A 16,460-nucleotide genomic window follows, 5' to 3' on the forward strand; every position below is an offset into this window, starting at 1 on the left:
GCATCTGTCCTCTTTATTTCCCCTATTTGGTGCCGCCTTCTGGTATGTAGAAGGCCCCCCAGCTGCAAAAATATGGGGCTTTATTAAGAAACATTTCACCGCTGCAAGTGCAATTTTGCACAGTTAGAATAGTGCACAAATTACCCTGGTGCAAAAAACATATTCTTTTGATGCCGTTTTGAATAAGGGCGATGTTAACATTAGTGTTAATTTGTGTTAATAGGACCCGTAATAAGGGTTAGTGCAGACATTGCCCTGGTGCAGAATGGCATTAAAAAAGTACTTGCTTATATGAGGGCAAAACCTGACCTTATGCGAAAAAACTCATTCTTTTAATGCATTTTTGCACGGGGGCAGTGTTGCCCCGGTGCTTAATGGGCACAGTATTATGAGTACCTATGCAGAGGGCAATTACCTATTGAGAAATTGGTAGCAGCGAAGACAGGCTCAGTACCTCTGAAAGGCAGGCAGGGCTGGGGCAGAGTCCGATGGATCCCTACACGATTAGAGCTGCAGGTCACTCAGGGTCGTGTTCCAGTTTACATGACCTCGTATTTTGAAGCTTGCTTGAATGTAATATGGCCATCTTTACCCAGGAACACGTGAGTAGAATGTCGCCTACAGTGATTTTAACCCCTTAAGTGCCAGGCTTTTATGCAAGTCTATGCAAAAAGGACGAGCATACTCGTCCCTGGTACTAATCCATTGCTGGATAATGATGTGTCAAGTTCGGGGGGGGGGGGGCAAGGCGGTCCCCACAACGTTGGCCTTGGAGCCATACAGTCATGTCTAGACGATATCTGCAATAAACATTCACAAGAAAAAGCGCAAAGAGCGAATTTCAGTGGATGTTATTGGCAAATGTTTCGGTCATTCTGAAAACCTGGTGGAATGACACGTTCCGTACATTTCCATGTAAGAAATTAGCCTATGCAATTCCTTATTCAGCGGCAGACAACCTGCGTCTCATCCAATGATTTTGCTTTCACTCCGTTCCGCCCTGGCCATTATATGGATCATGGGTATCCTGTGGGTGAGGGATCATGGGAATCCTAGTCTAAAATACCTGCAGTGCTGACGTTTGCCTACCCCTTCTGAAATAAATTGCATTCCTTTGCGTTGCAGAACTGAGTTTTTTAAAACCTGTCCAGGGTGCTGCAAACAGGCCAGCCGTTTGACCTGCACAGGATGTACGATTCCTGCGCTGGACACTATGAGTTGCACACTGGTTTCCTCATGAATATGAATGAGTCGGCGTGAATGCCTCGTTGCATACAGTGGTAAATGTTAGGACTGAGGCCTACATGACACAGCAAGCCTCCTCCCCCTGCATACACCTTCCCAATACTTCTTGCTTTTAAAAGCCTCAGGGAAGGCAAAGTGGTGGACCTCTGGTGATCCAGCTAGCCATCTTTGGGACCTAGTACCTGCCCCTCCCACACTTTCTCCCAGCCAGAATGCTATGGACCCTGGAAGCAAATGGGGCGGGGGCCAGACCGCCACAGCTACTTGCACTTTGCCAATAGTCACCACCTACCCACAGTAGTCAATACCCATTCAACACTTTGAGGAGCACTCACGCAATCACACATAATTGATGGACTTTCTGTAGTGCCTCAATATAACTCAAGATCAAGCTTCGTACTGTGTATCCTTCCTTACACCACCCTATGCTTCGAAGCCACTGTGTGCTCCTCAGCACTCTTCCCTCCTGTCGAATCTGCACATCACTTACGCTTCGTCGCGCAGACCAAATATGCCTCCAGAAGCCTGCTGGCTCTGGTCTTGAGGGCACAGCCAATGCATGCACAGAATGCAAAGCATCTTAAATTCGATGGAGCGATTGATTGATGGGAACGTAGGTCAGTGGAACGGTATGCGCACTTGCGCACTGCGGAACAATGCGTTGAGGAATTGATGGATGGATGCAAATGGGAACTGGAGAGTCAAGATTAGAATGCCATGTTTTGCTGGCTGGAAGCGGTACAAGTTACCCAGCACAACTATACCTGCATTCCTTTAATATCATTTTTAGATAGAGACCAAACTATTCATGTTAAGTCTATGTAGGATATTCTTAGTGGTGTATTTCATCAAATTGATGATTAGAAATTGTATTCAATTTAAAATGTATTGTAATACAAGAAGTGCAATCTTTTCTTGGATATTAAATGTAATATGTAGTGCTTTTCTTCCCTTTTACCTCCCATCCACTTCCTTTCTTTCTTTAACAACAATTTTCCTTTGTATGCTATTGTAAAAAGGAGTTTGATGTGCCCTGTTAAATAAATTTCATATTAAATAATAAATATCCAGAACCCATGTGAATCATAAAAGAAGATGATCAAAAGCCAGGAAAAACTGTTTTGGTGTCTTCCCGTGAAGTGAACTGTACCATGAACTGTAGGACTGGGCTGTCCAAAATCATAGGTGCGCAGAAGGTTGCTTATAGGCTGCCAGTTGCATCGTATCAATAGGTTTTAAGTTACTATTACCTTACACCCTAATGAAAGAGGCAGCTAAATGCACCTGAAAACTAGCGGAACCTTTAGGACCGTACCCTAGTGTACTATTCCCAGACCGCATGCGCGCGGCATGTCTGCATGGTTGGAGCGGCACACATGCATTGCTGCATGCATGCAGCAAATCCTGATATTTTCTCTGGGTGGGCATGCGAATGGTGTTGCTGCGCAGTTGTGTACACCACTGTAACCTCTCCCAGCTACTCCTGGAATGCAGTTTCTGGGGTTGTGTATGCACCGCTCTGGCACAGCATGACTGCGCACCATCAACACACTTTGACAGAATATAGTCTTTACACAGTCATAATGGATTACAAAATTCTGTGTTACCACACGTGTTATGTTATGTTATGTTAAATGTACTTATATAGCGCACCGTCACCAACGGAATTGGTCCCCAGGCGCTCTGGGGGATCTGTAAACAGGGAGGAGGGCGGGTAGGGTTAGTCGGGAGGAGGGGAGTAGGAGAGTGGGAGAGGTGGTGTGCTGTTGGCAGCTTCAGCTTGGTATAGACCAAGTGCTGGGCTTTGGTGCAAGTATCGGATCGGGCGAGACCCTGTGCGCTGTCGGTGCTGTCTATGTGTTGTTCATGTGGTGTGGTAAAGTGCGTGCGGATTGCTGGGAGGAAAATGGCTGTGTGAGATTTGTGCGGGTTGCGTATGCAGAAAATTGATGGTTGGGTTAGTGGGGTCTGTATCCTGGTTCAGGTACTTCTGGTTCCGTTTGAGCAGTATCCCTGTGGGTGGGATTGTTGCTGGTTCCTTATGGGCCGTCGCGCTGTGGTGGTGCTGCGCGGATCCAGCTGCATCATAGTGAGTATTGTATGCAGTGGTACGTGTGTCTGAACCTTTTCTTCGGGTGTGGAACTGGGTTGGTACTATCTATTCCCTTGTAATCTAACGTGACACTGGTCAGTTGAAGCTTTGAATGGTTCAGGGTCAGAGTGCTTCTGCATGTGCACATGCATGTGGGTATTCGGTAAGCCTCAATAGGTAGAATTTGCAATCCTGCAAAGCTGTAGTGCCCGGATATTTGGCCTTTCTGCAGCCTTTTCATTGAGGATGCATATAATGTTAAGAAACTGACAATACTTTGAGGCCTGCTTCATTACAAGGAAAGGAGGACACAGCTATGAAATGTTTAAGGAACTCTGATCTCGAACATGCTCTTCTCCTCAGGCAGGCGTTCCAAAAGACAAAGCTTGCAGAAACCCACGGATCCCGAGACGATGTACATCGAAGCCTGTGCAAAGTGAGTACTGCCCTCGAAACAAAGTTTCTATGTTTGATATGTGGCATTCCAGTCTAGCTAAAGTTAAATAAACCCATCCGCTGAAGGTCTCACCGGCTCCTCCAGGGGCGAATCACAGGTGAAAGGCACATGGCTGATAGGAATCTTTTCATACCTGTAACTGAGCGTTTCCATTCTGACATAAGAGCGGGGTTGGAAATGTACTAGATGGTTCGCAAGTTACTACTCTTTAATTTCCCATCTGTTACATTGAGTGCTGTGAACTCGCGTGGGTGGAGAGGGGACTCCACCTGTGTGAGTGCAGGTGTCCACTGCTATCTAGTTGTCCTTTGCACCCCCAATGCAAGATGCGCAAAGGTGGAGTGGTATTGGCCTCAGTGGCCTAAGGAAGGAAGTCACCATGCAATCAATCGTTCACATGCATGGATTGAGATGTTCTTTTATCTAAGCAGATGCACATGGCTCAGTAATAACTTGAGCTCAGCATCTAATTAATATTTGTAATGGGGGCACAGGCAGGGTGCCACCTGCTTCTCCTTCTGGCATCAACTGGCCACGCAAATGTCCTGCATGCCCTTTTATCCCTGGTCCCACTCTTCCAGTCCCATTATCTCATGGTTCTTAAGTAGTGTCACATGGTTCTTAAGTAGCCCTCTTTGAGACACTACATCTTTGCTCCTCTCGTAAAATGAGTCAAATTGGACAGTGGATAGTTTGATTCGATCTATCACCAGGTCCCCTCTCTTTGGGAGAATGATCTTCCTAGATATTGTCTTCTAAGTCACCAAGATGTCTTTCAGTGTTAGATTTATAATCATGAAGTCGGCCATCTTGAGATGTGCTTGACAAGCTGGTTCTTTCTGTCGAGCCGTCAGTGAATTGTTTGAAATGGCGTGTGGGCCTCTTGGGCGTACCAGTTGTGCAGATTTCATCATTCACATTAGCTTGTTGGCTAGGATTCTGATCATCGCAATGTCATGATTCGCGGACTTTATCAGGCAACCTTGTGTAGCTTTAAGAGGTGTGGTGTCTAAAGTGGCGCCAGACTTCTTCACGCATTGCTTTCGATGAGAACTTGATTTTTGGGGTCCAAATTCAGAGATTTTGATTGGCGCCGTAAAGTGCTTCTTCATGCCTTTGTTCAGTCGATGTCAGTCATTTGCTTCATGATCTGGAGGTTGAAGGGATGGCATTTTCAGCAGTCGGGTATGTGGCTTGTACTCTGATATAGCTCTGCCGGCCGGACACTTGTTTGTAGTACTTTGAGGAGCGTTTCTGTAATTGGTTAACATTCTGCACAACGCTTGATTCAGTGAGGGGTGACTCACTTCACTGGGTTGCATTGCCATTTTTAGGGACCTTATGAGTCACTCAATCATGGCATTGGTTTCTGACCAGGAAGGACTGATCTTACTGTGAGTAATCCCTGTGAACTTTGCCAATCTTTCAAATGTGTGCCTTGTCTTTAATATTGCTGGAATCACCCATGCCGAGAAAGTGTCATCTAGTTGGGTAATAGCGGCAGATGCTTGAGTAGATGAAGTGATGTGCACCAGTGGGAATCTTGGATTCCAGAGGGTCTTGAAAAGATATTCTTTTTCTTTGATGGGCTCCAAGACGTCAGTTGCTATATTTTCCCATGCTTCATCCGCACGTGGAGACATGATAGGGAGCCATGGTTTTTCTAGTTGGCTGGTATATTGGCAAATGTGGCACGAGCCTACGGTTTATGCCACCATTGAACTAGTGTGGGGGATCCAGCTGGAGTTACTTATTCTTTGCTTTATGGCAATGATTCCTCTTTGTCCTGCATGGTCTGCATTAACAACCTGTTTTTATTGACATTTTAGAATCACAATGTAAGAACCTCTTATTATAACTCATGCTGACATTGAAAGTTCATCTTGAATGTTTTTTTTAATGCTAGGATGTCATTCTTGATGACTTGGACTTACTCTTGTCTGAGACACGTCTCCATTTTCACGTCGGATATAATTTAGTTACTTTGCAGAGTGTGGGGTCTTCCATGGTCTGCTCAAGCACTTGAGTGAATAACACAGCACCAAGAGGCACCGCCCTGGTAATAAAGTGAATGGATTATTCAACACATGATGCCGGTGGCAGCTCTAATTCTGTGGGATGCTGAGGCACGAAACCGGCAAGGAGGAATTCTTTCCCCAGCTTGGGCATCATTGTGAAATCCATATTCTGGAACTCTAAGGCCCATCTTGTAATCCTAAGGGGCATTTAACACTTAAGTTTGGCATACATGTTTCCCGAAGATGAACTTGTGAAAGTCTTCACAGGACCACACAACAGCAAGAACCTTCTTTTACAGTCGCTGATTACGCTTTCACAACGTCTGACAAGCTTCTGTCGCCATAAGATACTATGCAACATATCGAGTCCTTGGCTAGCTTATGTGGATCTATGATCGCACCCAGTCCTTCTGGGCTCACATCAATGACCAATTAGGTACACAGAGGCGGGATAAAGTAACACAGAAGTTCAGCAGATACAATGTTGTCACACAGCTTTACATATTTTTGTCCAACGGAATGCTAAACTGTCTGTTCACTTCTCTGTACAGGGGGTATTAGGATACTTGATCGAAAAGCATTTGACCTTTTGGATTTGACCAAATATTTTTGATCGTCTTTTCGGTCAAATTAAATAAAATAAATATATGGGGAGGGGTAAGGGAATAGGTTAAGGTTGGGGGAATTGAGGGAGAGGGTTGCAGGGAGTCTCTCTCCGTTTTTAAACAAAAACACTACCAAAACAAAATAGGTAAAATTTGAAAAGGTCAAATATTTTCAACCAAGTAGAGCTAAACCGAGCAGGGTGCGATCTGTGGAAAATTCCTGTATGCAGAGACCTTAATATATGGCCATAGCTTGGAATGAGTGGACTTTGATGACTTCTAAAGGTGCTGGTGGGGGATGTGATGGCCTCTACTCTTTGTATGTCTTTGTCGGAGAAGACATGCCCAACACTTTTATTTCGTTATGGCAAATTCCCACTTTCCTAAATTTAATGAAAAATCAGTTGTTACTAATGCAGCACATACTCTTTCTAGGGCAGGGGTCTCCAACCTTTTCGTTGGCAAGAGCTACTTGTAGTTAATGGCCAATAGGCAGGAGCTGTTAGGGTGGTGATATCCATGAGTATTAGAATTTCGACTAAGATGTTTTTGGGAAGTGTATTTACTGTGATATTAATATATCAATAACTTCAAAAACATGTTTATTTTATAATATTTTATTAGACGCTGTTTCCTAAAAATTGTTAAGCTTATCAGAAGTAGGAAACGAATCGGGACATTCACTGTGAATGCTTAACCTGCCTGCTATTCACCAGTGCTCAGTAATCTGGTGTAAAGCTTGAAACAGCAACAGCACTCGGATGCTGTCAGACGGGATCAAGGTTTTGATTTATGGAAGTTCGTCTGAAAAAGGCAGATTCACATAGACCGGCAATCACATTGGCTGATAGTGCAGATTTTTTTGCCATAGTGATTGCACACCCGACATGGCAGACCTACATTCAGGACAGTTTCTAAACTGGCTTACAACAGACTCAGCCATGGGAGTCACTGTGCCCTTCACAACTGCACCATCTGTAAAAGAGCATTTGTTTTTCATCAAATAATTAGCACCTTTTGAAGGACGGCTCTGTAACAGCATTTGGATTGCAGCATTCAGTTTACCTACTTTTTAAATTTGCAGACAAATTCCTTTTGGAAAATTATTTTTATATTTTGTGTGCATTACTGCAAAATTCCTATCAATGTTACAGTTTTATTCCCAACTTAACTTGGGCACCATAGGTTAAAGATGCATATTTTCTTTTTACACTGGAACAAAAAAATAAATGGTTTCGCACTCTGGATGGAAATGGTACATCTTTTGCCATTTGTTGGATGGTGAGTCTGCAATCTGACTAGTTTTTCTATAAATGTGGTAGACGGCTTTAAAACAAAATCCAGCATATACCACATTCTGCTTTGTCAAAAAATATAATCCACTGCCAGTTTAGCATATCCCCATTTCATGAACATTGCTCACTAGGTCACAGACGTCAGCCAAAGGAAAGTAAGCCAAAGCCTACTTTGTTGATTACCCTTAAATGTTTTTTTGTCAATAATTGGCAAGATTGAAAAAACGAACATTTGGGAAACCATGTGATCCAGTTATTCGCAAAAAACAGTCTAAATGGCGGGGCTAAAATAACATTCCGTTTTATAGTGATGACTTGTAGCGTGCACACAAGAGACAACATATGAGTCTTTAAATTAACATTTTGAGCAGAAAGTATGGTTGTAACGAGAAGCAACTTATTCAGAATGGGTGGGGACATGCCAACCTGCTCCCTTTTATGAAGAAGGCAGTATCAAAGTGAACAGTTCACAGGATCGATGCCTCTCCCTGCAGGAATCATGTTATTCTGGTGCATGACCAATGGGTCAATCTTGGCTCACAGATGCAACTCTCCGACATATTGGAATTGTTTACAATTACTTGTAAATTATATGTTTTGCTGCATTTCCAGCAAAAACAGTACTCATAAATTGTACCATTTCAGCCCAGTATTGAAAGGCTGGAAATTTGAACAGGTGTGCTAGTTCCCCATAGATCTCTATAGATCTCCTGATTTGTGCACATAGCCAAAGGGGATAAACCCTGTTAATTGTTCTCCCATCCCATGTCTCGCCTTTATGTTCTCTCCCTGTATTCACCACCCTATTTTGTACAGTGCTCTGTTACTTAGTAATTAGGTTTAAGCTATATTAATCCTATGCATATCAAAATATATATGAAAACTACTGCTCACATTTCCCACTTAATTCCAACTATCGTTTTGGAAAACATCTCACATTACGTTTTAAGTCCTGGTATTGATAAACATGTCACCTTACATTCCTGTTTAGTTTTTATAAACGCAAGTGGACAAACATGCAGTGCAGCTAGTAGTTTTCCATGTTTACTAAAATGTAAAATTGCAGTTATCGCTGGAATTCCTGTTTTGGGACATCCATAGAAGTGGGCTCCTCCATATCACGCCATATTCCATCCTAAGCTTTAATACAATTTGGGTACCAGAGCTTTAAAACTGGGAACTCAATATGTGAAAATATAAAAAATAATTCACAGTTTTACAATAAACCCGCAAAGCGAGATATACCCTTTTTCTTGCAAGCTGGTACTCAGACGGATTGTTATTTTTCTATGCACACACACACGTGTGCTGAGAAAACGATTACAGCTGTATCTTTATTCCCCCCATTCTGATTAAAAGCCTACAATTACCAGCATGCAAAGTAATGCTAGCTGGAAAAATCTTAAGGAACACAGTGAGACAAACAATCACAGCCCCAGCTTTGTTTTACACAGCATGCAGATTGATGCACCCAGGCCCTTTCTAATCCACCATCATTTGCACCTCTTGGTGACAATGGCCACACCACACTTTCCTATTTACTTTTGTTATTGATAGTTAACCCCATGTTGGGACGCTGCCCAAGCCCTTCAAGCCCAGATGCAGCCCCTCCTCTCAGTGTGCACACAGCTTTTGACTGTTTAATTTACAGGAAGAGGAGTGGGGTGGGGCAGGGGAAAAGTCACAGGGACTTCAGACAACAAAATAAACACACAGTGCTCATTTTGGGGTCTGATCAAAGAGCTACTGGAAAGCCGCAGGCAAGCTACTAGTAGTTCACGATCTACTGGTTGGAGACCACTGTTCTAGGGCATCGAATGAGTGTCTTTATCCTTGCCAAAAACTAGGGCATCATCACTGCAATTGAAGCTATTATCGCTCCATCTGATGATGCTCCTAGCACATTTCTGAACTTTCTCGTCAGCCGAGGAGATGCCAAAGTTTAGTCACTTAGATCTGTATCAGCCTAGGTCGGTAGAGAACGTTATTTATCTCTACGGTTGGTCAAATTCAGTCTGATGATAACCTTTTTTGTGATCTAGTTATCTAGTCAGTAACTGATCAGATCAGAGAAGCGCATGCATAGGTGCTTTTCTCCAGCGTGGGTCTCAACGATCAGTTCAGTAACTGCAGCCAATGTTATCATTACAATTAATCATTGGCAAAGTCCAGCATTGTAAATGTAGAAAATATGATTTGTTTTCATCCCAGGGGAGCTTTACGAAGCAAATCTTCCCTCTGCATTTACAAAACCTGAACTGTTGGCTTTGTCAGTTCTTGTTCTTGATTATGAAAGCTGATTTTATTTGTGCTCTCCATTCAGAAGGAATTTCTGTCTCACTTTTTCCCATTCCAGGTATAAACCCAATGAGAGGGATGGGTTCTATGATTCGGGCTCGGCTGTGATGCAGATTGCATTGGTCAGTGGGCTGGAAGCGATGGAGGATGACTTATCCGTGGTATGTATGACATTCCGTTGAATGAATTTGTCAACGCACATAAATCCGCTCTACCGCTGAATATCATTTCAGCGCAGCAATGTATGTCAATCCGCTCTGTCAATCAATCTCAAATATCCTTTCCTTGCATCAGTGTGTCCCTTTCCATTGCATAAAGGTCTGCTATTTCATCGGGTTATTGTAAGTCAAAGTATGCTGTTCCGCTGCATCATTTTGTCATTCCCTCAATGTGTGTCATTATGTTGTGTCATTATGTTGCATCAATGTGTCATTTTATTATGTCAATAAACATGTCAATAAACATAATTCCATTGTTTCAATATAGACCTTTCTATTGTTCCAGTATATACCCTTGCACTTTATCTGTGTATGTCGCTGAATAGCATCACTGTATGTCACTCTATAATATTCAATGTAAAATATATACTAATATGGATTTAAACAGATTTTTAATTTACATTTATTATCAATTGTAGCACCAATTGCTATATGATTTTGTACATGTCGGTAGCAGCATGCACCAAAAAGGCACCTTGAATTATTTGCCGAGCAAGTTTGTGGATGACCAGATAGTAACAGACAATAACATACCAGTGGCCAATTACCAGGTGGTAGGCATTGGTGCTAAAAGACAAGTTTTACATTTTTTTCCCCTGAAAACGAAATGATTACCTTCATCACGTAGGTGAGTCGGAAGAGATTTCCAATTCCTGGAAGCTCAGAAAGAGGAGGCACTGCCACCAGCTTGGGACTTCGTGAATTTGGGAACCATTAGAGAACAGGATATTGTGAGCAGATTTGACAGGATGGTGCATAGAGCTGTATCCTGTGTGACAGCATCTTGGGCTGACTACAATAACGTGCTTTGGGCCTCATTACGACTCTGGCGCTAAGGGGTTAACGGCGCCGTAAAAGGCTGCGGCACCGTTAACCCCTTAGCGCCTAATTACGAGGTCGCTTTGCGGTTCCCGACCTTAACGGCTGGTCTTGACCAGCCGTTAAAGTAGGAACCTGCAAAGGGACCTTGAAGATAATTACAGTACCGCAATTTGCGGTACCGTAATTACCGCCTTCCCCATTCCCATTGAGCCCTATGGGGCAAAAATGGGAATGGGGAAGGGCCAATGGTGCATGGGGAATTACCGCCCCGCCAACCTTGGAATGGGGTGGTAATTCCCCATTGCACCATGAAGGACTCGTTACAATACTGGCAGCAACCATGGTGCTAATAGCGCCATTGGTTACCGCCGGTGTTGTAATGAGGGCCTTTGTGTTTCTGGCCGATGGCCTTAAAGGGCACTCTCTGCCTATCAGGGAACCTTTGTAGGTCCACCAGTCTGAGAGAGATGAGGTGACACTTGCAAAGTTTAAGCAGGATCCTGGCGGCCGTGTCCTGGACGCGCTGATGTTTGAGCAACAAGAAAGTATTCAAGTTCCAGACACTTAGGGGCTCATTCCGAGTTGGAGGCAGCCATGGTGCTGTTAGCACCATGGCTGCCTCCAAACCCGGGTCCCGTGTCTCTGATTGGGGACTTACCAGGTCATTCCAACCTTGGAGGACCTGGTAAATCCCCCTTCAGAAAACCATTCCCCATTCCTATTGAGCCCCTATGGGAATGGGGAAGGAGCTAATATCGGGCCCGCAAATTGCGGGCCCGTTATTAGCTCCATGGTACCTTAATGGGTCCCGCTAAGGATGGCTGGTCAGACCAGCAGTTCCTGGTGGGACCTGCTAAGGGACCTCGGAATATGACAGTAGGGGGTTAACGGCAATGACCGCCGTAGTGTTGGTAAAATCCAACCGAGAAGCTACAAATGAAGAGGTATATTCTGAAATAACAGCTGGGTGAAGTACAGCAGATCATGTATGAGTCCAGTCAAGTGCTCACCTTAGGCATGGGGCCAGCCTGCACTTTGCATGGCATAATGTTGCAGAAGAGCTGTGTCAGCGCTTAATCCATCCGAGGTTGATAAATTGAGTACCTTTAAATTGGCAAATGACACCTGTTCTTACAACACTAAGAAATGGGAGGAATTTGTCATGGGGGGAAATGCAAAGTTCATATGGTCTCTATTGAATACAGCCTTAATAAAGCTGTGAATGATTTAGAGGTAATTAAATACTTTGTATGAGCTCTTGCTGGTCGAGAGCATAGTCTCGGAGAACGGTAAATTCCCCTCTCTTCCCCCAAGCCTGTTTCTCCTACATCTAATACAGGACATGTCTCCCTTTCTGATTTATTGGTAAAAGGAATGAGAAATACAGATATGAGTTTGTCAGATAACATGCTGGAAAATAAGTATGGGCTGATGTGACAGCTTTCCAATACTAAGCCAATTATTTTATTTATTTATTTATTTTTGCATTTGTTTCAGCTCACTGAACCCATGGGAATCTAGGTGAGAGTTACATTGTGAGAAGTAGAAATACAGAGAAATACAGAGCAGGGGGGTGCGGGCAAAAAGGAAAAGAATACAGAAAGCAAACGCAAGCCCAAAGGCATAGGAGGGGTGGTGTAGTGTCTTAGAGTCTTGGTTTGAGGAGCATGGGGTGGGGGGCAGAATGGGGAGACAGGTATCCAAATATCTTAGTCTGTTAGCTTGTGGAACGTTTTGGTGAAAAAACAGTTTTTCATGTTTTTTCTGAATGTCCAGTAGGAAGGTTCGTTTCTCAGGGTGATGGGGAGCATTTTCCAGAGCTTGGCAGCCATGACATGAAAGCTTTGTCCTCCTACGGTCTTTCTGGAGAAGGTGGGCACTCTGAAGAGATAGCTGTTCGTGGATCTTAGAGGACACAGGGGGTGTATTTCTCCATCTGGCGTGAGAGGTGGACCAATCTCTGGCATCCCGCTACAAAAAAGCATTGGACGAAAGGTATGCCGCGTATTCCAGAAAAAATGGGAGGAGGGGTAAATTCTTCCAAACCATTTGGAGGTCTACTGTAAGGCGGTTGGTCAAAGCCACCTATAAGTGAATGGAGGATAGCACACGGGCAATCCGGTAGTCTTGGAAGCAAGACCACGCAGAGCAACAGAGGTTCGAATCCCGGATCCACGCTTAGACACCAAACTCAGGTATGGTATTAGGCACGTGAAACATTTTATTTTTTATTAAATAAGTGGCAGGAACATACACTTAACAATTTACCCACTACTACATCAAATTGTTTGGAGGTTTATCCTAAATATACCTTGGGCAAGAGGTTAAAACTGAGAAAATATTACTCTAGTAAATGTTAGCTGGAAAGTAAGCAGGTTTGATGTAAAGTTCAATTTGAACATTTTTCAGAAAGCCCTGACACGGACAACAAGCCAAGCAACACTGCATTACACTCAGGAATTTAGTGTGAGTTCCCAAAAAGGAAATAATGCCAAAACAGCAAGTACTTCTTATATCGATCACCCCTTTAATGACTACTTTCAAGGGGTGTCACCCTATATGCCAAAGGGAAGAGGCAGTTGTTCATTGGCAATGAACCTAAACGCCCCTTCATCTGAGAACATTTGAGCACCTCCCAAACAACAGTTGGACATGTCACCGGAAGTGAATAAATGTCTCATAGCGGCCCAGAGATTTAAATAGTTGGGTTGAGGTCATAAATGTTTTGAGGAAGGCACCATCCTGGGATCGTGCTTGACATTTCGAAAGCATATTGTGTTAGGCCCGCTGCTATGATTTCCATTCGGACAACTTTACAACTTACTTTTACAGATATTCTCATAGAGTGTTCAGTTCCAAAATAATCTCTCTAGCTTGTATGTTGTACTTCGAAATTATGTTTTAGTAGCCAAGGAGTGTAAGGGGTAGATCATGTGAACTGATACGATCCACTGTCTACACTTGAGACTGTGGATTGACTTTCCAGAGAAGGTCATTTTGCACTGGATAACCTTGTGCAGGAGAACTCTGCTACAATAACACAGGAAGTCAACAAGGGAGGTGAGGGGGGAGTCAATGCAATCAGTACAGAATGCAATTAAGAGCTGAAGTTTGGACGCAGTTATGTTTCCCAGACACCGTCCATCTTTCCCTCTGCTAATAAATGCTGGGCGATACCCATCGAACTAAAAGGATGAACTTGAAACTTGGTATCCCTACTTGGGTACATTTTATTTTACATAATTATGATAATATTATGTTTGAAACTTGGCAGTTGGAAAGCACTCACCTGCCTTTCTAGGAGCTTCATATTTTAATTAGCTTACTTTTATTGCCAATCCCAAAGAAAGGCCCTTAACTAAACCTTCATGGCTCGATGACATATGCAGATTGTTGGCGTTGGATTTGTGTGAGACACTAACGGGGAATCTTGTAGATAGGTGCAAACCTGTCGAGCCAATTACAAGAAGGGCTTAGGGGAAGAATAGCAGAACTGCAGAGAAGGTTTGCGGAGAATTTGTAGAAGCAGCTTCCACGAAAGTCAGCTGCACTTTCTGAAAACTGTGTAACAAAGTGTTGTCATATCGCCTGGGTATTAGCATCATGATATTTGAGAAATGTATGCATGCAGGTTTGATGGTGTGGACCAAGGAGAACGGGTTTGGGTAGACGAAACAAAGTTCTCTCGGACACCTAGATGGCTGTCCAGCCAGACCATAATCAGGATTAAGCCGGGTTTAAATCTTCAGCTAATAATTTGCATGTATGTAGAAGGAAAAGATACTGGGCCTCATCACGAGTTTGGCGGTAACCCTTAAATCCGGCGGTTGCGCTATTACCGCCGGATTTAAGGGTCCGCCAAATCATGGCTTCAGCGGATTTCTCCCCAGCTCTGAGCTGGGGGAAAATCCGCCGGCGATAAGAGCGCAAAAATTCCCCATTGAGCCCAATGGGGAATGGGGTATCACCGAATGGGCTCAGTGGGGAATGGGGAATTCCATTACCGCCAAACCCGTGATCCGGCGCTAATAGTGCCGCGGGGGTTTGGCGGTAGGGCTAATACTGCCGGCGGTAATACCACCGGCGTTACCGCCCAACTCGTGATGAGGCCCACTGTGTCCTATTTGTCTTTCATGGCTCTCACATCCGCTTTCAACCAAGCAGACAGGAACATATTATGGCAGACTCTGTTAGTTGTATCATTCACTCGATATTGGCTATATTGATTGAACTGCACTCAGGCAACCAGACCAAAATCAGATACAGGATGGTGTTTAAGGCAGTGGCAGTAGAAAAAGGTGTGAGCCAAGGGTGTGTGATCGCAACACTCCTTTTCAATCTTTACACTTACTCTGAGTAGTAAACTAGTGAAGATGGCAGCAGACGTCCCAAAGGTGGGTGAACAGTGCATCCCGATATTAACATATGTAGATGATGCAGTTCTTATTGCGACACGTGGACGATGCAGTTCTAATTGCAATATTTGGATGATGCAGTTCTTGTTGTGACACGTGGATGATGCAGTTCTGATTGCAATATGTAGACGATGCAGTTCTTGCTGTGACACGTGGACGATGCAGTTCTAATTGCAATATTTGGATGATGCAGTTCTTGTTGTGACACGTGGATGATGCAGTTCTGATTGCAATATGTAGACGATGCAGTTCTTGCTGTGACACGTGGACGATGCAGTTATAATTGCAATATTTTGATGATGCAGTTCTTGTTGTGACACGTGGATGATGCAGTTCTGATTGCAATATGTAGACGATGCAGTTCTTGCTGTGACACGTGGATGATGCAGTTCTGATTGCAATATGTAGACGATGCAGTTCTTGCTGTGACACGTGGACGATGCAGTTATAATTGCTAGAATACCCACAGTATTACTGAAATTATTAAAATGCTATGTGGATTACATGACTGAACGTGGCTGCAGGTTTAACGTAAGAAAACCCAGCATGACCCTGATAACTATTTGGGTCAGAAGTTTCACAATACCTTAACATGGAAGGCACACATCAACAAGCAATTTGCAAATATGTTACAGGCTAATCACAGTATATTTAGTCCTGCCCACAGTATGAATCATCAAACTGAGGATCAGGCATTAAAAAGATATGTAAGCAAGACAGTTGGCATCACCAGTTATGGGGGCAGGATACTGGGCTCTGGGGTCCTACCAATGTCCGCTCTCTGCAAATAATTCTTAATGTAGTTTTACATTGCCTTCTTGGATTTCCCAAATCAACATGCACGCACGATGTTCACTTAGACTCGGGTTTACCCAATCTCTCCGATTTGTGATCTTTGCAACCAATAGGTCAATGAATTTCAGTATAAAAGAATACAAAAGCCACACTAAACCAAAGAATTATAAAGACATATAGCGCAGAGTGTATCAGAAGGC

General features: G+C 43.6%; 1 protein-coding gene across 2 annotated transcripts in view; it reads left to right on the forward strand.

Annotated features, from left to right (window-relative positions):
- The window catches only part of C5 (complement C5), a 478,994-nt gene that overhangs the window by 366,899 nt on the left and 95,635 nt on the right, over nt 1-16,460 (forward strand). For both annotated transcript variants that reach the window (XM_069609527.1, XM_069609526.1), the window contains exons 33-34: nt 3,701-3,773; nt 10,069-10,171. In XM_069609527.1, the coding sequence (XP_069465628.1) occupies nt 3,701-3,773; nt 10,069-10,171 (176 nt within the window). The remainder of the gene's footprint in view (nt 1-3,700; nt 3,774-10,068; nt 10,172-16,460) is intronic.

Source organism: Ambystoma mexicanum, chromosome 8 (assembly GCF_040938575.1).
Source record: "Ambystoma mexicanum isolate Mex_15411 chromosome 8, UKY_AmexF1_1, whole genome shotgun sequence".
In the NCBI taxonomy this organism is placed as follows: domain Eukaryota; kingdom Metazoa; phylum Chordata; class Amphibia; order Caudata; family Ambystomatidae; genus Ambystoma; species Ambystoma mexicanum.